Here is a 23,106-nt window from a genome sequence, read left to right on the forward strand (position 1 = left end):
AGTCAACAAGACCTATTCTGCAAGCTTTCTTGTAACTTGTGTCCAGAAGCATTACAGGAAGACACCATGCCTGTCCCACAAAGTCAAGTTAATCACCTTTGTGACAGCTATCAGTCCCAAGTCTGATGTCTGAAAGCCTCACCTGCATCCCTGCTTCACTCTATAACTCCCAGACTCCCTTTAATCCGAAGTTAAGCTTATAAGTCAGGCTAATAAGATGATGCTGTCTTGTCTACCTTAGAACTTGGCCTGGGAACCAAGCCCCCAGACAGCCAGTAGAGTAAAATAATCCTTCCCAATGTTACAAAAGATATGGACAGATCTTCTGGCTTTATAAACAACCAGGAGGAGAGCTCAATAATGCTGAGAAATTCAAGATCAAGTTGAACAGGTAGCTTACCAGGTATTCTTTACGCCACCTACAAGTCCATTAGGACACTGTATCGTTTGTCCTAAAATGGCAGCGTACGGTACACAATACTGTGGTGCCACCAAAACAGTTCCTCTGAATGCATTGCCCTGAAAGGGATTAAAGAAGAGGCTGGAAGGCTGTAGCATCAAGGGCGGCAGCATTTTGCTTCTAAGACTTTTCCCCCAGTGCTTCTCTACACCCCTCCCTGGTGTCCAGATGACATCCATTACGTTCAGGCACTGCTCCACAAGGGATCTTGGCCTCTGGCTATGAGAAGAATAGCATCAAAAACTTGCTTGCCAATAACCCATTAATTTAAACAAGTCAGGATGGCAAGAGGAGGCTGCCTGGGAATGATCATAGAAGAGAAGTCAAAAGCAATGTGGGTTAAAATGGGACACACAGCCCTCCGGCGGGATGTTCCTTCTCTTACAAAGGCAAACCCTTAAAGCTCCCACGAGGATTAGGAAATCATCTCTTCACCCATGTGACCGGTTACAGTCTTAGAATGGCAAGGAAGGTTTCAGTGGGGATGTGAGGGGTGAAGGATTTCCAAATGGACAGCACATCTGACTCGGCCAAAGGCACCAACTCAGACCCTGGCCCATCCTCATTCTTAGGAGAGGGTGAGAGTGACGGGAACAACATATGAGCCAGAGCACCAAGATCATTCGTACAGAAATGGGGGCACAGCGTGAATCATTAGAGCACAGTCCTAAGAAACCAAGAGTCCCAGCGACACTGGTTGAGTCCTCCTAACATGGAAGGAGGCCTGGTTTGTTCCTGCCTCAACGATACAATCCATACAATGGAAACCGAAGGCTGTACTAAGGCTTCCTCGTCCTCCTCCAGCCCACCATCCTGGGTTGTGGAACACAACAGAAAGGACCACACGCCGTGTAAATATATGCTTCATACTCAGTCCTCACCCCACCTGCACAAAAGACATACCATTAGTAAGTATAAAGAATGTAGATTTCCTCCCAGAGTCACCTTGTACATAATTTGCGCCCCCGTCACTGGCAACCACCGCTAATGTCATTTGATTCTGAATTCAAACAAAGGGGGAGGCGAGAAGCAAGAAATCCCCGGCGTTTACACATCTGAAGCTCACCCTCTAAAATGAACTTTCCTCTTGAAAACCCCTTTTTAATCATTCTACCAAATGGACTCGTTTTTTTTTTCCCTTTAATTTGCGGGATCCAAGCAATTTTTACTGTGGGTGGTAACGAGAGTCTAACTGTTTCTAATTATTTAAAAAACAAAACCACACACACAAAACAAAACAAATAAAAAATCTATGCTGCCAACTGCCGAGAGACTCAGAAGCCACAACTTCCGGTAGTAAAGATTTTTGTTCCCAACTATCATAAACCAGCAGATCTGGAGAGCATCTGGGTATCTGCTCAGTGTTTCTCATACATGAGCGCAGTGAGCTGGTACCATTCACATGTTAAGGAACAGAGGCTGGCGGTACAATGGTGAGGTGAGTACCCTGACTCTGCAAACATATGAAGATCCAGCCTGCAAATCCCAGCCCTACCCCACCTACTCTCAGGGGAACCAAGGACAATTTTTTTTTTTTTAATTTTGTGCCACAGTTTCCTTCTTGTTAAAAATGGGGAAGATGGGGCTTCCCTGGTAGCGCAGTGGTTGAGAGTCCGCCTGCCGATGCAGGGGACACGGGTTCGTGCCCCGGTCCGGAAGGATCCCGCATGCCACGGAGCGACTGGGCCCGTGAGCCATGGCCGCTGAGCCTGCGCGTCCGGAGCCTGTGCTCTGCAAGAGAGGTCACAACAGTGAGAGGCCCGCGTACCGCAAAAAAAAAAAAAAAAAAAAGAATACCCACTGAGAATTAATAAATAAGAGCTAATGTTGACAAATATACATGTACACCACACCTTAACTCATTGATAACTCCCAATAAATGAAGGGAGGTATGAAAATTGCCCCGCTTTATAGATGGAGAAACTGAGGTCTAGAAAGGTTTCAGTACACAATGCACATGGTCACTCAGCCAGCCAGTAGCCAAGCCAGGGTTTGAATTCATGCTCTTAATCATTCCATTCAACAGACTCTGCAAGAACCAAATCCCAGTGCCAAAACACATTCCCTATTCTTCTGAGGCAAGACAGCTCATGCCAAAGAGGCCTGCAAGAATTATGACTTTATCATTACATCTGAAAGAGGGAAAAACAAATAGATCCTTTTCATGGAGAGGAAATCCACTACAAAGACCCATAAGGAGGAGCTCAACATGATAGAAGGAGGAAGGTATTTCTTTGGGCTACCTTGGACCTCTGTGTCGACAAAACGGCCCTATTCTACTCCATGTGAAAAGGAATCCTGCACAATCCTCTACCCTCCAGCCTCCGCTTTCTCCCCCACTTGTTAACCATGCCCAAAGGGTGGCAGTAAGTTTAACTGCAGACAGTAATTTTTGTTAATGGAATTCTAAGCCCATCAGTTTTCAGCTAAGAGGATGAGAGACTCTTTCACTGTGTTTTTCTAAAGCAAATATTTAGTGCTTTCATCTTTTAGTGCCCTAACATGCAATCTGTCACCCAAATAAGAACACAGGAGAAAAAAAAAAAACCTTCTCATGTGGGTGTTTGTAGAAATTATATCATGTTTCCGACGTCGATCAGACAAATGGCAAGCACTTCTGGAAGGGGACACACGTCACTCCGCATGCTCTTCTCGAGGCGTCTTCCAGAGTTAAGGCACCCAGGCCCCATGGTTTACACTTGCTCCACTTGTGAAAATCATGCCAGCCCTGGCTTTCCAAAGCACCCCTATCATGTCAATCATGATGCAGAGAAGCAGCTTGTTTCTGAGCTGTTCTGTTCCTCTTGTTTTGCCTAGGCACCCATGCTTATGTTACCTTGTTTAGTGTGTGATTTTTTTTTTAATGAGAACCATTTTTCCTCCACCTGGAGGACATTCTTCTACAGAAACCTGTTGCCAGACTACAGTAGTTTCTTATCAGCAAAACTCACTCCTCTCAGCTAAACCATGGATGATCCGACCCTACCACATTCCGAAAGATTCCTTCAGCCTGGCAAGAGAGAAAGGCAGGGAGAGGGGATACAGACAGGAAAGTTGGGGTGACTTTTGTAGAAGGCAGTTCTAGTTCTTTTTCCTGATTCTAAAGCGAGTTTCGATTCCAGAAAGCCAGAAGGAGAGCTACGACTGTGTTTCTAGATGTTACCTCCCCTTTCCACCGCTATAATTTCTGCTTTCTGCTCTGGGTCACTGTTCCCACTTCTCAATTGGCTGCAATGGCAAGTCTCCAAGTAATTACAAAGGCGGGAATCAGTTACACCAGATTCTACATGTGTGTGATTGTTACCACCTTCCCCAGCAAAATCCACAGCAGAGGCTTCATCAACTGTTCAGTCAAGTGTGACGTTCTGAGCTGGGGACATCTGAGGCCACCTCTCCTCGTTTCCCAAGAGGAGGACAAGCACACACACACACACAGCACACAAATGTCCCTGCAGTTCACTTTTCCCTAAGAAAGCATAAGCCCTGACCGCAGCAGGTGAGACACAGCTCTGGCCTTCCTGTGATCATACCAGCTTGTTCCAGAACCTGGGTAGGGATGCACAGATAATCCTGGAAGCACCTCAATTCCTGGCTTCACCTAAGTAATGGGACAAGTGAGGACAGCTGGGGAGAACCACGCTGGGTCAACAAATCTGCAGATGATGCAGCATCTTCATTTTACACATTATGCCCAAACCTTGATCATCTGTCCTGACATCTGGGAAAGAATAATATAGATAATTCAAAGCAGAATACTCCAGAAGTCGTTTCCCTTCACAATGCTGTCTAGATGGTTAGCAAGAACATTTCCCTCGCCAATTAGATTTTTCTTTGGCCACTGTCAGAATTAGCCCGAGTTCTCCTAAATCCACAAAGTGGCCCAAAGCATCCTAGGTGTGTGGGCAAGAACAGCCAGTACAAAAAAACAGAGAATCCAAACAACACCTGTCAGCAACTAACAGGCTGACAGGCAAGGCACTCTGGTTACATCTCTTCTGCTGGAGAAGGCGTGGAGAAAGAGCAGAGCAGAGACTTATAATCAACGATGAAAAATGAGCCTCTGAATGAACGAGATGAATCAGGTCAATGCTATCTTTCAAAGGGTAAAAACGATAAAAGTAAAAAAATAAAACCTACATCTCTTGTAACCATAAAAGGGTAGCACGAGAGTGTGTGTAAGGTGATGAAGCTGTTCTGATTGTGGTGGTGATAATACGAACGGAGGCTAAAATTCACAGAACTGTAGACCAAAAGAAAAAGCCAATATTGTTGTATATTTTAAAATCCCACATCTCCAAAGAAACCTGCTCCTCAGACCTAAAACCTGGGACACAGAAGTATATTCAGTAAGTGCAACTTCAAAAAAACAGACAGCTGCAGGTGACCCCACCAAGCCAAGATTGCAGGGAGGAAAGCCCCCCAGGAAACTGATTTGAGTCCACTCTGCTGTCCCCAGCAGGACGCAGCCAAGGACAAACAAATGTCCGAGTCCCTTTAGAAGCGCACATATCCCTACATCCTGAGAGCAGTGAGCGCGTGCCCAGACACTGCTGTTCCTGCCCCGCCAGGCACAGAAATGCCCCCACCTTCCCTTCAGGAACTGCCCAAATTTCTGAAGCTAGTAAAAGCACCATCAGCAAGCTTGCCCTGACTCTCGCCTCCACCCATCTTTCTCCTGGGTTCTTATAAAAGAGGCAGGAGGAGAGAAACTTGTCCAAGGGGCAGAGTTGTGAACTGGATCTCCGTCTGGATGATTCCACGTTTCTTCTACTCTCTGGCGGAGGGGTTTCTCCTTTCCCCAGGAGGAAAGGATCTCTCCCCTGCCACACTGGCTGCTGGAGAAACACCAGGCATGCCAGAAACCCGGCGGGCAGGAGCCAGGCTGAGCGCGCAGTGATTGAGCTCTTCCATGCTCCCTCTGACCCCGTACATCATGCCCAGCCCAACACCATCTCCTGCCAGCTCTGTTTTTCAAAGCAGCAAGAGGCCCTGGCCGGGGCCTGGGGCTGCAACACAGGGGCTCCGGCGGAGCTGGGCAGACCAAGTGACAGGTGGGGCTGGGAAATTAGGCGAGCGGGGCAGCGCGTCCCTCGGCCACCCCCTGCCTCCCCACCTCCCTCGACTCTCACTTCTTCTTTCTCTGGCGTCTTTAGTTCCTTCCTTGTCCCCGCCCTCCCTTGTCAGAAGGAACTGGCTTTTCCAAAACAGAAACTTTCACTCTGAGCACAAACAGGCCTGTTATTTAGACCTTCTCAGAGAAAAACGCAGCCAGCTGTGAGCAGGCTCTGGGTGGCGAGGCCGCGGGGACAGAGCGCACACCGAGGAGGTGGCCCACAAAGGGTTTAAAACTCCCTGGCTGTACAAAGGCCACCTCCTTCCTCACCTTCAGCTCCAGCAGAGGAGGCCACCACTGACTGGGAAAGGACAGTCCAAGGAAAACTTGAACCTGGCCTCATCAGGGGAGATGAGTCCACTTCTCCCACTTAGCTCCCCAAACCACACCAAAAACATGTTTTGGTAACTACTACATTTCTTTAACGCAAACAGGAGTGAAATGAACTTTCAGAGATGTGATGGAAAAAGCTGGAAAAGTGTGGAATAAAGGATAAAAGACGAGGCAGCTCCTAGAATCATCGCTTGCTAAACTAGCAGCAACTAGTGCGATACCTCTGAATAAGGTACAGAGGACCGGCCTGACAGAGAGGGATAAAAACTAAGATCCTCCACTTTGCTTACCTGACAACCGCCTTTAATAAAAACGAGTAAATTCAGTTCCAGAGTCTGGGCTGAAATGTGGTTCATCTCTGTTCCCAAATTCCAAACATCGACCTCACTGACACCATTAAAAGGACTGATCGGGGCTTTCCTGGTGGCGCAGTGGTTGAGAGTCCGCCTGCCGATGCAGGGGACACGGGTTTGTGCCCCGGTCCGGGAGGATCCCACATGCTGCAGAGCGGCTGGGCCCGTGAGCCATGGCCGCTGAGCCTGCGCTCCGTAACGGGAGAGGCCACAACAGTGAGAGGCCCGCGTACCGCAAAAAAAAAAAAAAAAAAAAAAAAAAAAGGACTGATCATAGGAAGGTACTCTGAGAAACAAAGGTATCACAACATGGAAAGACAGACAGACAGACTTGATAGATAATGTCGAAACCGTGAGTAAAAAGCATCTTTGCCCTCTTTCAACTACTGACCATGTATTATGATTTGAGGGGTCCTATAAGGTATAAAATGTCTGAAGGTTAATGTAAACTCTCCCCTGACACAGTGTAGCCCATTAAAAACTGATCTGTCACCTCACAGAATTACAAAAGGGGAGGATCCAAAACAATAAACTGTGCGGATGACAAGATGTCATGCATGGAAGGCCCAGAGTCTTCTCTCTTAATGACCTTTGTCATATGAGATGCAAAACATGTGACTCCCAAAGAAGGGGGAAAAGAGAGGCAGCCACAGAGATAAGAGCCGTGATCAAGTCTGTGGTGTCTGAGCAGATGTCAGGTGACCCCAGAGCCTGGATGCAGGGCCGGAAACCACTCCCACCATCCAAGGGATGGGGTCCTTAGAGGACATCCACGCACCCTGCCGGGGCTTCCTACTCTGTATACCAACCTCCCGGGGCGGAGAAAAGTGTAAGAAGTGAAAAGAACACTGTTCACAGCCTTTAGTCCAAGGAATGGTCAACTTGGGAAATAGGGCCCAGAATGATCCTCTCCCTCTCTGGGCCTGTGTCCCTGGTGGGAAGCCCTGTGCAAGTTGTGGCCAAGCTGTGTCCATCCCGTAGGGGGCTCTGATAAGCAGCGGGGGAAACAACACCATTTCACCTGGGAGTGTGGCTTCTTTGAGGTGCCAGAAATTCCAGGTTAGGCACTGCAGTGCCCATCTATACTACTGGGGCCATAATTTGGCAGAGGAAATTCACGTGCCCATTTAACCCAGAAGAATTCAACAAAGAAGCTTTGCACACAGAAAAAGGAGAAGCTTTGCAAAATAACATGAGTGGTCCCACCAGCCATCCCACCCTGAGAAGGAATTTAGGGAGGGGGTGAATTTGCTGGATCGCTTGCTCAGAATGATCCAGGGCTGTGCGTGCTAAGCCATGGGTCATATATATTATGGGGACATTATGGAATGTCCAAAGTCATTCTGTCTTTGTTATTTTCAACTCACACTCTCTCCCACATGAGATGCAACCAGACTGTAAGAGTGGAACTTTAGAAACAGTGTGTTTGCACTGGGGCAATGACTAAGCATATTGAGAGGTACCCAATTCTGGAATGGACACCACTAGAAGTTTTACCAAGAGTCTTCACAGGATACACAGGAAAGAGCTTCTATTACAAGAGATGTGAGACAGACAGAAAATAATTACATATACGATATGAGCCCGCCTATGATTTTTTTAAAACACATCCTTCAAAACACTGGAAGGAAGTATGTCAAAATATTAAGTCTGCCTTTGAGAAATATTTTTACTGTTTTCTCATCCTGCTTCTCTATGTAATCAGGAGAGGGAGGATGACTTAAACATTTTAGCTTAACTGAACGCTTGGTAATCCAAAGTTATAATGCAGAGATTTATAAAGCAAATACTTCCTCCTTCTAATGTACTTTGTTGTGTAAATCCAGATTTTCCATACATAACATATTGAAAAACATAGTACTAAGGAAATGAAGCAATATCTATATTTGTTTCAATGACTAATAAGCAAAAATAAAACTTTGGCCATGATGCCATGCTTTTTAGAAATCAGACACATAATAAGCCACAGATTTATAGGATGTGGTCTAATAAACCTAAGAAAAGTTTCATTTCCTCTCACCAAAATGGTTAACTCCCTGTCTATGTGACTGGCTTTGCAAAGTTAGCAGAAGCCTTTTTTTTTCCTTAAATGCATAACTTGAGAAGTTAATAAGCAAGTGCCAGCAATAATGTGCCCCCTCCTGAATTCACACAACACACACACACACACACACACACACACACACTCACTCACTCACATACCCCTAAAGAAAAAACAAAATTAGGCTCAAAACCAGCAAAAAGGTAGGTCAACCAAAGTATCAGAAGGGACAGCGGGTATCGTCTTCCTAACCCCCAGCCACTGACCAGGAAGAGTTCAGAGAAGCCCTTCAAGACGAAGGAATAAGAGAAGGATCTGAACAAAGAACCTTTTAAAAGTTTGTTTGCAAGCATTTCCGTAAAAATGCAATTACAGGAAAAACCTCTTTCTTTCTTATCTGAATACATTTATGCCATGGGTCACGCCCTATTATTGTCACTATTAAACATGGTAATAGCCTCCGTGTAATGACTTTGTGTGGTGAGCTTTAAAATGGCCATGAATAGCTAACTAGAAAGAAGTGACTCATGCCTGCCCAGGTGGACATTTACTTTCTTAGTCATAGTTAATCAACTGGTCTACCAACCTTAATTCCCTAGAGGAGACAGCCTTGATTCTAAAGGGTTAGAATCAAGCCGAATCACAGGGAAGAGAGAGCCGGGACAATGAAGGTTAAGTATGGATGGGGTGGAAAGTATTCTAGATATGGTACCTGAAAAGCAAAAACTGGACTCTGGATGTCCTGAACCAGGATGGTGGAGAAAGCTCCAAACCATGGGCTATTTTGCCAGGGTCTTTCATTAACAGCAGTTTTAGAGCTCTACCCCTTTGTGATCTTAAGCAAGTTACCTAACCTCTCTGTGGCTCATCTGCAAAATGGCAATAATCACAGCACCTTCCTCTTAGGGGTGTTGTCAGGTTTTGAAGAGTTAATATACACAAATCGCTTACGGAAGTGCCGGGACCGTAGGAAGCACTGTATTAAAAGTCTCTTTGATCAGTATGTCAAGGGATCCTGGTAGGTACCCAGTGAAGCAGGCTGGGCAGGGATTCCCCTACCACCCCCTTTTAACAGACACAGGGATGCATCACAGGGATGAAGCATCTTGCCGGCAGAGGTGAGAGAACGCTGGACTCAAACCTAGTTCTGACTCCGGTCATGCGAGGTTTCCACTATGCTACCCAGAACCATCTCGAATACACCCAAGCTGTGCGTGGAAAGCATGCAGCACGACTGAGATACCGCCCCCCCAGCAGAGGCCAGCCCATCGCACAAACACACCAGCAGTGTGCGATGCCTCCAGAATCCTGCTGGGTGTCTGCGCCAGACCGAGCACGCACGCCAGCACCTCTGGCCAAGCAAGCCCCCGCTTTGTATCCTCAACTCCACTGATGCTCACAACAGCTCACATGTCATCCCCCTACACTGATGGGGAGACTGAAGCACAGAGCACTTGGGTAACTTGCCCAAGGTCACACAGCCCGAGTGGTGGTGTCTCTGTGTCTGGTCTATTCACAACTTAGGGATTTAGACCTAATCCTGGAAGCTGGGTGTATTGGCACTTCCCCAAGAGATGCTTCCCTGTCCTGAGGGCAAAGCTTGAGAAACAAGCGTAGTCACTGGCGCCGCCGGGGATCTAATCAGCGCCTGTGGATCTTGAGTTATAAGGAAGAAGCCCCGTCTTTCTGTTTCATTTTCCTCAACTCAGAATGGGTGCCTGGTTCTCTTTTATCTACCTCATAACTCTGACCAAAGATTAATGAGTTACCATTTGCCAGGCCCTGGTGGAGGAATAACTATGATCGGTATGGCCTTATCATCCACAGTCAGAATGAACAGAGACTCTTATTAAAAGCCAGACCAAGGAGTGGCTGCTGAGAAAAAGCTTCCTTCGGGTCAGGGCTGCTGCCAAGAAGTGCAGCAGCTCTGTGCAACCCAGGCCAGTTAAAGACACGGCCGTACACGTGCACGGGACACATGTAATCCGGGCACAGGCCTCATCAGAAGAGAGGAAGGAGCATGTGGGGTCAAAAGACCCTAGAAACATCCTCAGTTTCAGTCACATCTGGCCAGAGGGGAACAATTAGATAGGAAGATTTCCACAAGACACCCACGCGTGAAGTTACTAACCAGAATTAGGACACATTATGGTGTATAAGAGCAACCGAGTGAAAAGAAAAATACAAAACTCTGTAAGGTACCGTTCCAATTTTACGAAACATTTTTAAACTTTAGACACATGAATGACAAGAAAGAAATGCATCCAAATATTAAGAGATTATAACTAGGTAAAAAAGAACGTGGGTGTTTATATTTTCTTCTACCTGTTTCTCTTTGTGTCTCTAGTTCTCTTATAGGGCTATTTACTACTTTTTAAATTAGAACAAGCTTTTAAAGATGATGTCACCCGCCTTTTCTCTCTCCAAAGGCAAGATGCACGTACACGTTACCTGTGATTCTAGGCCTCTGCTGTTTTCTGTCCCTGAAGCCCTAACACGCAGCACAGCAGCCAGCGCATAGTAGGTATACAATAAATATTTTTCAAAGACAGAGGCTTTACTAATTGCCTCTTAAATATTCACTTTCCTTTTCAAAAAAACTTAAAAGCTAGCATTAGTACTAAATCATTCACTGTTTAAGTCTAAAGAGTTACCTTACAATTTTTTATCTGCATCGACTTTTGCTTTTCTGAAGATGAAAGCGTGTTCTAGATGTTCTTTATTCTTTGGGACTACAAATTTGAAGAGAACTGTCACTCTCAAGCACGGAGCAGTGTGGGGTATTGACATTGTATTGAATTATTTAAAGGAAATTAACAACATGCTTCCTGTCCTTGGAGAGTGACATCTGCCAGAAAAGCCATTCGCGGCTGCCTCAGGAAGATACCACTGCAGACGGGTGAGCACTGCCCAGCACCTTGAACTCTAAAAGAAAATCTGTAAGTTCTAAAGAACAAATAACAAAGACAAAGTTCAGGTGATAACTTCTCTTCCACTGGAAGCTCTGAAGAGTTCCAGGAAATTATGTCCTGGGGGTCAAGTGTAATGGGATAACGTGTTGCTCATCATTCTCACCGAAGCCCCGTGTGACACCGGACCACGTGGCTTTAACTGGGAGCCCGGCGCCTCGGGGTCGCGGGACCACCTCCCTCTACCCTGTCCTCGTAAGCTGGCATTTTTATGGCTATGATAAACCTATCCGTGGCCAGCACACCCAGACATCACGGTACCCGAAGTGACAGCGATGTGACGGGAACTGGGGACCACGGCGGTGGGCACTGCCCTAGTGGGAGGTAAACTTTGGATGGGTGGTTTCAGTTCAGAGCCCACTCATCTCATACCGTCATTCTGCTCCGAGACCTACCTCCAAACACCAGGGCTCCCCAACCTTTTGTAAGGAATGGCTCCTTTTCATGTCCCTGAAGACTTGAGTGCTGACAGTGAAGTCTGAGGGGGGGTAGAAGTGCTGACAGTCATGTCCCTGAGTGCAGCAAGGGAGGGGGCACTGCTGCCAGGAAGAAAGGGGAACAGAGTGAGGCTCGGGAGGGAGGCGGGCGCAGTCAGCAAGGCATTCACGGCCCCCAGCCTGACTTCCTGCCCTACCCCCGCTTCTCTACAAACTCCAAGCGGGGAGGCTCATGGTTCCCCCCACGAACCCAGAGCTCGTCCACCTCCCTGCTGGCCAGCGGCATCTTCAACACAACCTCCTCCTGGCAGCCTTTCTGATGCATCCCTTCCCGCTGAGCCCACCCTTGCCCATCGTTCCCCCTAGGGACACGCCACTCCTTCCTCTCAGAAGCCCGCCGGCTAGCATTTTCTCTCTCTCGACTTACCTTACTGAATTTTCCATTAGTTTAAACCATGTGACATTGCTGCGATTCCTACCCTACAAAAATGCAATTGTATAGGGTTCCACGCAATTCTAGAGCTATTTGGGGAGCTGTCTTAATACCTTTCCCTCTGCCAGGCTGCAGTCTTTTTGAGAGCAGCAACTACACTGACATATGTGGACCCCTTGAAAGATCTAGCAGCACACACCCTGAGCGCTCAGGAAGTATGTGCTCTACCGCACTTCAACCCAGCTGGAGCCCGATGATGAGCGCTGCTTCTCTGTTTGGGGCTCTGGACGGGAATGTTCATGTTATTCCACTATTCCTCACAACCACCCTGTGAGGTAGGTACTACTGTTGTGCCCATGTTACAGACAAGGAAACTGACTCAGAGACGTTAAGGAACATGCCCAAGGTCACACAGCTAGTAAATGGCGAGGGAGGGGGGGACCTGGACCAGGTCTCAGTCAACTCATGGTGGTGCTATGTAGATGCATTTGCCTGTCCGGATGTTGACTATTGCTCTATAAACGGGGTAGAGAATTGAGGGGTGTTAAGAGCGACGTGGGGTCCAAGAAGGGCTATTTCACAACAAGGAAATATCATTCTAATCGCCTTTAAAAAAAAGAAAAGATCTATGCCTTTTGTGTTCATTGTAAAGGATTATGTCTTCCTTTACAATGAAGTTTATGTGCATTGTAAGACGTTTAAAAACTTCTCCACTCTAGTTTTTAAAAAGTTTTTTGTGAAGGAAAAGCCCATGAACAAATTTTTCACCCTTTTTAATCCCAAATAATAGAATTCAGGATTAAGAACATGAGATTGAGCACAATATCCAATATTTTATGTTCTGATATTCACTACATAGCAGAATGAGCATAGTGGGTACTAAAGACTCTAGGAGTTTGGAAATAACGGACAAATCTATAAAACAGCAGCCACATTTCTAGAATAACTTACATGGTTCCCATATAACCTGGTCCTCCGATGGGGGAGGTGGAGGGCTTATCCAGGTGGATTAAAACCAGCCAAAAGCCATGTGAACACCCAAGTTGAGAAGAAGCCACATCTCCTGCAAACTGGTGCTACTCTAGGGCCCTCGCTGGTTGCAACGGTCCCTGTGGCTGGACTTGGAAAGTCACCACTGCCGGGAGCCCCAAGCTCTGCTCCCAGGAAGGACAGCCGAAGCCCCAGAGGAAGCACGGGTTGCCCATCCCTGGGGGTCTCCGGTCTCCACCCAGGGAGCAGAACCTCCCACTCTGCATTTCTCCATGGGGCTCGTTTGCAAACAGGAATGTGAGTCACTGGGCAAGCATGAGTCCATTTTCAAGATTAGCCCAGCTTGACAACCAAGGTCCTCCTATTCTGCCTTGCCGCAGCCGTGACTCATCTTAACTGCCTCCCACCAAAGGGGACATGGTTTAGCCCTCCAATTGTTCCTGAAAGGAACCCCGCAATACGGGGGTTTCAATCCTTGTCTGCTTATTTCGTTTCCTAACACAAGGCTGAGAGCAAAGAGGCAAGGTTCCCGAGGGCAAGCACCCCAGGAGTTTGGAAAAGAAATGTATCTAAGGTTACCACAGACCACATTCTCTTTATTATCTTCCCATGGCCTTTCCTTAGGGCCTGTACTCCCACAGGGGCTTGCACACAGGCTTGTTATGCTCATGGGCGTGCACGTGCACACACACACGCACACCTCTGTATAGGATCTAGATACTCTTCCTTTCCTGGGAACCTCAGAGCCGAATTTGCAGGTCACTCCTACCAATACTGTGGGATCTACCAGCTTTGAAATTTGTGAGATTAACCTTACCCCCATCTTATCTTAGGGGTCTACCCTGCCTTGCTCTTTATTCTAATTTCCTTAATTATTCATTTCTAATCTTTTTACATAATATGAGGTCTTATAAGCCAATTCAAATCTGGGGGCTATAAGATGTCTTATAAACAGATCCAAATGTATATACAAATACAATACAAATCATTTTGTTCCATGACAAAACTCTAGTTGAGCCTTCCCCTAACAAATATAAGACTCTTCAACACATCCTAAAGATTATGAAGGCAGATGTCTGCCAAGTTTTCTGCTCAGCATCCATTCATGCTTTTTCTGGTAACAGTGCCCTGAATTACATAGGAGGTACCACCCTAACTCTCAAGCCATATAGTCTGGGTAGAGTGGACTCTACCCCGACCTGCACAGATGGGTAAGTGTACTCAGTCCTAATGCACTCAGCACATCACACCCCCTTACCCAGCCACTGATTCAGAATTGTGGGGAAGATAAGGTCTCTCTGGACTCAAACCTGCTTCCATGCAATGAAGTCAACCTGGAGGAAAGCAGAGCCCAGAGCTGGGAGGAAATGATGTCCTGGTATATGGGCCCCTGGATCCAGCCACGCTACCTGTAAACTTTTCAATTATGGGTCAATACACTCATTTTGCTCAGGCCAGTTTGGGCTGGGTTTGAGGAGAGAGAAGGGCACCCTGACCGGAGAATTCTAGTTGCCTTAGAATGACCTCGATAATCGTCCATCCACACATCAAGCAAGTAACGTGGAAAAAACAGGAGACGCTCCAGGAAAAGTAAATGAAGGCCTCATGAGTTTCATGCTCCAGGCATGATGAGGGGATTATTACAAGGCAATATATAGGAGTAAGTGTCTAGTACTTTTCAAAATAAGAATGAATGTGGCTTGTGGCCAGTCTCTGGGATGGGGGTGGGAGCCTTGAGAAACCACACACCTCTTAGAACTGTCACTCGGCCCTCCTCCTCTAGGGCCTCTGAAGCCACCAGCGACACTGACCGACTCTATTAAGATGTGGTCTCCAGAAGCTGAGGCTGTGCCATGTCAAGACAAACGGCAGGCAGAGCAGGTAGGAGATTTCATTTTCCCTGATGGCTTGGCCCCTGAGGACATGGGGTGTTGACCAGTTCTGGACGTGGCCGCATGGAGCAGAATCAAGGTGTACCACTAAGAAGTTAGAGCACTAGTTGTATATCCTACTATTTTGTTTCTTTATGAGCTTATAGCCGCCTTCAACAGGTGGCTGGGCAATATTCAAATGTTAATGCAACAGAATGGAAACCAAGGAGCCAGGAAGTACAAATTGCTCTGCCAGGAAAAAGAAACACAAAAGAAAAGAATATAGGAGGAGCTGAAAAGCATTTAAAAACCAAAACCCTTAAAAATACTAAAGGCTCCAGAAATAAAGATTTTGTATGAAATTTGTTATTCTGACCAAATTTGGCCAACAGCTGTTGGCTATTGGGAGAATTCTAAACCCACCTCTTAGGCAGGAAGAAAAAGGCAAAAGCTTTCAATTTTGTTTCAGTAAAGTTTGGTGTGATTGTTAACTTTATATGTCAACTTGACTGGGCCATGGGGTGCCCAGATATTTGGTCAAACATTATTCTGAGCATTTCTGTGTTTTGGATGAGTTAAAATTGGTAGAATGAATAAAACCGAATGCCCTTCCTAATGTGGGTGGGCCTCATCCAATCAGTTGAAGGCCTGAATGGGAACAAAAGGCTGATCCTCCCCCAAATGAGGGAGAACTCCTTCTGCCTGACTGCCTTTGAGCTGGGACATTGGTTTTTTTTTCCCTACCTTCGGAATTGGACTAAGACATAGGCTCTTTCTGGGTCTCAAGCCTGCCAGCCTTTAGACCAGAACTAATACCATCAGCTCTTTTGACTCTCAGGCCTCCAGACTTCAACTAGAGCTACATCATAAACTCTCCTGGGTCTCCAGCTTGCCAACTGCAGTTCTACGGACTTGCTGGTCTTCGTAACTGCATGAGCCAATTCCTTATAATCAATCTGTTTTTATACTTGTCTATCTATCTATCTATCTATCTATCTATCTATCTCCTATTGGTTCTGTTTCTCTGGAGAACCCTAATATATTTGGGTTATGTTTTTATATGTTTTCTCCCCCCAAGCAAGAGGGAAAGGATTATTTGTGGGTTTCTCAAAGATATCAGAATTGTGAAATGGAATGGGTCTTAGAAATCACGTAATTGAATTTCTTATGATTTTTTAAAATCCCTAAGTCTAGGCATAAAATTAGGACCTACCCAGGACTACACAGCTAGAAAAGAACAAACCAAAACCCAGGTTTTAAAAACTAGGAGACAGGGGTTCTATGCATAACATGGAAGAGTTTTATTTTGAACCTGCAGCATCTTTGGAGGGATAAGAAATCCATCTGAGAGAAGGACACGCAAGAGCCATTCCACTAAAGAAGCAAACTAGTAAAATGACAATTTTTTAAAAATTGGAGGGAGGGCAAAAACCTCTTAACTCTTTATCATTTACTCACATACACACGCACATGTGTGTACAAACAAGGACACCAAAAACAAATAAGCAACAGCAGCCAGCCATCCATCCAACCAACCAACCAGAGCCCACACACATATACATAACCTTGGAAAGAGAGTTCAGATCTTTACAGGTCATGCTGATCTAGCTTTGAGTCCATCAATAATTATCACCTCTGAAGGTAAGGTAACTCTGGTGGGAACTACTTACGTTTGAAAGATCTTGCCAAACAACACAGATGCAAAAAAACTGTAATCACGGCTCCAGGCAAGCTACCATTTTTGCCATTAAAGGTGAACCCAGTTTTTCCCCAAAACAGGATACCATCACAGACGTGGCAAATGTATGCAACATTATTTTTCATGATTATTTTCCCAAAATGTGAGCATGTGTGAGTGACAAGGTGTGAGAGTCTGTGTGGGGTGCGTGTGTGTGTACACACTGCACACCTGTGTGCATACAGAGGTAGGCGGGTACCCTCCAATATGGAAGACAGTGGCCTGCAGTCAGGAATGGCAAGTGCCCGGCTCACCTACGGCAGCTCCCTCTTCCCTTATCCGTGTCACTATCACTAGGCCACCCTGCTCAGAGCTGGCATGTGGTGAAAATCATTACCCCTACACTCAAGGGATGTAGAAATAAAGTCTGCCTTGGCCCTTAAGGACCTCATCTTAGTGAGAAAGAGACCAGGATCCAAACAGAATGAACACAAAAGGAGCTAATGTTAAGTCAACCCTAAGACTAGCCTTTTGCAAAGCACAGTTCACCTCTTCCTCAATCTCAGCAGAGAGACAGATGTGGGGCCTCACTGTCACTGCCACTTCCCACCAACTAGCTGTGTGCCCTGTACTTCGCGGGCTCAGTTTGTCAAGTCACGTGAGGGTGCCAGCTGCTAGATGACTTGTGAGGGCCCTGCTCACCCTCCAGCATGCTCCAATTCTGCAGGGCGAGGGATACAATACAAAACGCAGAGGCGGGGGATACAATTAAGTCCTCCTCGCTCTCAGTACAAATCCAACGTGCCTGGATACCTAGACATGGCCATTATATAAGAGGTGATATTTACTGAAGAAAGTTATATTTGAGGAGAAAAAGCTTTCTTTTACCAGATAAAATATCTACATGGCCAAGGAAAAATATTTTAGCAATAAGGTATAACAAATGGGAATTTGTAGCATCATTTCAAAAGGTGTTTATTAAAGAAAATGTTGCCAACTTTTGTTCTCTAGGGGAAAAAAATACTTCTCAAGAAGTTGAAAATGGGCTTCCCTGGTGGCGCAGTGGTTGAGAGTCCGCCTGCCGATGCAGGGGACACGGGTTCGTGCCCCGGTCCGGGAAGATCCCACATGCCACTGAGCAGCTAGGCCCGTGAGCCATGGCCACTGAGCCTGCGCTCCGCAACGGGAGAGGCCACAACAGTGAGAGGCCCGCGTAACACACACACACACACAAAAGAAGTTGAAAATAAAACATACTTTTTTATTATGGTATAAACAATGAAGGAAAAGTCATATAAAATACCTTTTGAAGAATTTGGGATAAAGTTTTTAAAAAGTTACTTGAGTAATTTTTTTTTTTTTTTTTTTGCGGTACGCAGGCCTCTCACTGTTGTGGCCTCTCCCGTTGCGGAGCACAGGCTCCGGACGCGCGGGCTCAGCGGCCATGGCTCACGGGCCCAGCCCCTCCGCGGCATGTGGGATCCTCCCGGACCGGGGCACGAACCCGTGTCCCCTGCATCGGCAGGCGGACTCTCTACCACTGCGCCACCAGGGAAGCCCTACTTGAGTAATTTTGAATAAAGGACATGCTTTTATTTTTTAGCTGATATCAACACTCAATTAACTGACTTAATTGACTAAGTTATTAGTTAAGTCAAATTAACTAAATTAATTGACTTTAAGTGAAGTCAAGGCTTTCTGGGATGGTTAATAATGTGAAGTAGCTAACCTTAATACTGGGAATTTAGCTAAGGCATGCAACACATAAATGAAGTTCTAATAGACATCGCTGGAACACTAAACGAAATCCTTTCTACGGCCAACCTAATTCCGTGGATACCCATACACTAGCGGAGCGCCAGTGCATCTTTCCCATCTGTTTCCTCAGACAGTGATGAGGTTCCATGGTGACCTCAGGAGGTAGAAAAGTGAAGCTTTTCCCTGCCACCTCCATCTCCATTATTTGCATATGGAACTGAGAGATTAACGTGTAATCTTTCCAGACAAGCAAAATGCCAGCAAGCTCGTGGAAAAACATGCTCATCCATTACTTTGAGAGAATAGAGGAGCTGATTCACAGGTGTGGGCAGAGGACCCCTGTGGAAGAATTGGAGGCAGAAGCTCAGGTCCACTGTGAATCCAGCTAATAAATAAATGTAATATCGTGCTGCTAATGAGATTTTTGCTAAAGGATAGTTCCTCCTCCCAGGAAAGCCTCCGGGAAGGGATGTGGGTCCGTATGACGCCCCTGGGGGCCATGAACAGCACTGCGCGGAATCAAGGGACCAAGACGGGGAGAGAGTCTGATTGGGATTGGTGATGTGTACTTGGTAATCCTCTCTTTAAAAACCAATTTATCGCCTACAAAAAGACAAAAAAAAAAAAAGCACCCAAAACGGGAGCTGAGAGGTTGTAAAGACAACACAGAGACCGGGTGTGCCTGGGGAGCTAGTGACTACTCAGGAAATTTAGAGTGCTTTGCTCTGAAAAAGAAAGCAGCGGTGATCAACAGCACCCTCCTCTCGGATCAATGGGGACCAAATGTTTTAAAATGCAAATAACAGGTTTCTAGACAAACCCTGGAACTTCTCCTGGAAATGTTTTTATAATTCACATCTTGTGAGCCACAGGAGCCCCAATTAAATGTCTTCTCTTCTCAATTCTACTCGCCAATTATTAGCATTAGATAATAACATACTATTTTCTGCTAATATGTTTCCTGACAACATCAAACTCCAGAGGGTCTTCATGGTGCAATAACTGAATAACTGTGCAAATGACGGCTAATTGATGAGAAAATGTTATTTAAACCTTCTCAGTGTTTATGAAAAACAAATCATTTTGGCTGAAATGCATTATACTAATGGCGTAAAAACTTACTGAATTGAAATAATTTGGAAAAAAAGTTCTCCCTAAACATCATGGAAGAGGGAATCACACTGCAAGGCTATAAGGTTATAAATATTCAAAAACAATGGACGATATGTGGAACCTAGAAAAATGGTACAGATGAACCGGTTTGCAGGGCAGAAATAGGGACACGGATGTAGAGAACAAACGTATGGACACCAAGAGGGGAAAGCGGAGAAGGGGGATGGGGGGGATGAATTGGGAGATTGGGATTGACATATATACACCAATATGTATAAGAACCTGATGTATAAAAAAATAAATAAAATAAAATTCAAAAAAACACAAAACAAACAATGGACGCCCACAGGCAGGACCACTCTTGACACCATCTCATTCAGAACGGGAAGGTGCGTGAGAATCTGGGGAGAGGCTTGCCAGCTCCATTCTCTAACATCCCTGGTTCCAGAATGACAGTCATCCCCCAGCTGTCATCCCCAGAATCACACTATTGCTAATTTCATAACTTGAGCGGCCACCACTATTGTCACTGGGCACACACCTGGGACACCATAATGGGTCCTGCCTGGACTGGGGTGATGAATTCTCTCAGGACTATGGTATTCGGGGTTTCTCAGCTTGAAAGAGAGAGTTGGAGCCACAGGATAAAAGATAAGGGGATGAGACAAATTATCCCATGCCACCCAAGTTGTTGGCTATTCTTCTACCCCGAATATTTATATTTTTAATAAAGAGAACCTTGAGAGAGAAAAAAAAATCCTAAATTGTGCGTGTGTGTGTGTGTGTGTGTGTGTGTGTGTGTGTGTAGAAGGCAACAGAGACAGTACACCCATGAGCTGAAGGAGTCAATCCCATCTTGCTCCCATTTCTTCTCACCACTAAATGGATGGGTCCTGCTAAAGTGTAGTCAAGCCCAGAAAAATCACTCACATATTCTCACTGAGGTGGCTCTGAGAGAACACCTAGTTTTCAGAGTTCTCTTAAAGATTGTTCAGGTTTCTTGGAGTGAAAATCATCTTCATACGGTTCACATGTGCAGCCAATAAAGAAAAAAACTCGCGTGTGCCCTGAAAAGTTTCCCCTCAAAGTACTTAAGGGACATGAATGCCAAAGACAGTCCTGGAGGGTAGTGATCGGAACTGATGACAAAGCGGCTGACCCAGGCTGGGTCCACCACCCTGAACAGAGAAATTCCACCTTCGGCCACATCAAATCAACCACAGTGCAGACGAGAGCCAGTGCAGCAAATCCGGACAAGATGAATTTTCCTATCTCCAGAGTGTAAACATACCTGGGCTTCTTAATATTTACAACAGGTAAAACTAACTAACCAAAGCAGTAACAAACAAGCAAACCAAATATAAAACAAAAAGACTCCCTAGGCTGGAAATAACCTCTTCTCATCACAATCTTTGGTGGATGCCATTTCAGTCATTACCACCTGAGGAGAAAGTAAAGAAAACGGAGATAGCAGCTTTCAGGAACAAGTTTGAGTCACTGGAGATAAAGTCTTAATCCTTGGTCAACATACAGAAAAACCTACTAGCAATAGTCACTACTTTCATAGATTCAAAGCTTTCAGTGCCTCAGGGAGACCCAAACTCTGAAGTCATCTTTATCCAGTGTCTGGTTCCAAGCAGAGTCTGTGGAGGTTAAGTATGTCTTCAAATATGCAGACCACTCACAGACTTGGAAATCTTTGCCTTGTAACAGTATTTATCATAAAAGCGCTTAACTTCCGATAAAAAGGAAAGGGATAATTTCAACAGTTAAATACGGTCTAGATTAATATTTTTAAAATTCTGAAGTTTACCATCAACGGATAAATGGATCAATAAAATGTGATCTATCCACACAATGGAATATTATTTGGCTATTAAAAAAGTAATGAAATAGTGACAGATGCCACAACATGGATGAATCTTGAAAACACTATGCTAAGTGAAAGAAGCCAGTCCCCAAAGACCACATATTGTATGATTCCATATATGCAAAATGTCTAGAATAGACAAATCCACAGAGACAGAGAATAGATGGGGAATGGGGGATGAGTTGGGGGAAATGGGGAGTGACAGCTAATGGGTATGGAGTTTCTTCTGGAGGTGATAAAATGTTCTAAACTTGATTGTGGTGATGGTTGCAACTCTGTAAATACACTAAAAATCATTAACGTGTACACTTTAAATGGGTGAACTGTATAGTATGTGAATAAACTAATATTTTTAAAATTCTGAAGTTTCAATTGGCCTAACCACCATTATCGTATCTCTAACTGCTTTCTATTTGAATTCTCAGCACATTTTATTTGAAACGAATACACAACTCTGGGAAACAGGCAGGATAAGAATTATTATTCCCATTTCACAGGAAGCAGAGGTCCAGAGAGTTTCTGTTTTCTTTCCACTGACTGGCTAGGTTTCCACAGGGTACAAGGAGGAGTGTGAATTATGGAGAAGTCACAGGTCTTACCATTCCCCAAATCAGGGAGGGATCAATATCCAGCTCTTGCCAGATGTCTAGAAATTTATACGGTTGGGTCATGCAGACATGGCTACTGAACAAAAGACACTGAAAAATGGCACTTGGATTACTGGAATGCAACTCTCAATAGCATGAAATTCAGGTTAAACAATTTAGCTAAAAAAGCTGGGGAGGGGGAGGAGTCATCTCGAGTTGGTATCTGGTGGGGTGAAAATATACCCAATTAGATGTGGCCATATAATTTTCACATCAAACATCTTGTGGTCCCAAAGGCAACTAATGGCACAGCTTGCTGTGGATTTTCCCAAGTTTTCAAAAGCAATGACAGCTCTCTTCGACAAAGCCATTTAACATAACAGAAGGTTAAAGTGGGAACCACAAACACTTGCTTTTCTTAATTTACACCTTTCATTTACTTCCCCAGAAATGTCATGGAAGAGCCACGAAATTTATGATGTACTGTTCATACATCATATGTACGGTTCCTTTTAAGAATAGGATTTAGAAAGCAGAAATGTGAACTCTAAAAGGTAATCTGGAGCTATACCTTAAAAAAAAAAAACTTTTAGTATTCCAGGAGAAACAAGATGATTTGATTGGGTCTTGCACTTAAGTTTAAAAAAAAAGTGGGGAGGGGGTGGAGAGAAAACATTAGGTGAGTGGGAAACTAGCAGGTTTTGAGAAATGCAAATATAATGACTTCACATCATCTATTCTACTAACCAGGTACCATCGAAACCCGTTGCTGGAGCACAACAAACAAAACATAGCTCACGGGGGCTTTTCTCTGCATCACAGACTTTTGGAAGCATGAGAAGCTACTAACTTTTAAATCATCATGTTTGTGTAGTTTTAACTATTTCTTTTTTTCTTTTTTTTTTTTTTTGAAAAATACTCTAGTAAACCACTAAGGTTTTTTGGGTTTTTTGGGTTTTTTTGCGGTACGCGGGCCTCTCACTGCTGTGGCCTCTCCCGTTGCGGAGCACAGGCTCCGGACGCGCAGGCTCAGCGGCCATGGCCCATGGGCCCAGCCGCTCCGCGGCACGTGGGATCCTCCTGGACCGGGGCATGAACCC

At 45.3% G+C, this 23,106-nt stretch overlaps 1 protein-coding gene across 27 annotated transcripts in view; it reads right to left on the bottom strand.

Moving 5' to 3' along the window:
• The window catches only part of TCF7L2 (transcription factor 7 like 2), a 200,085-nt gene that overhangs the window by 61,414 nt on the left and 115,565 nt on the right, over positions 1-23,106 (bottom strand). For 11 of the 27 annotated variants that reach the window (XM_060099305.1, XM_060099295.1, XM_060099267.1 and 8 more), the window contains one exon: positions 11,665-11,808. The exons of the other annotated variants lie outside the window; for them this stretch is intronic. In XM_060099305.1, coding sequence (XP_059955288.1) covers positions 11,665-11,808 — 144 coding nt within the window. The remainder of the gene's footprint in view (positions 1-11,664; positions 11,809-23,106) is intronic. 27 annotated transcript variants of the gene reach the window in all.

This window comes from Mesoplodon densirostris, chromosome 1 (assembly GCF_025265405.1).
Source record: "Mesoplodon densirostris isolate mMesDen1 chromosome 1, mMesDen1 primary haplotype, whole genome shotgun sequence".
NCBI lineage: Eukaryota > Metazoa > Chordata > Mammalia > Artiodactyla > Ziphiidae > Mesoplodon > Mesoplodon densirostris.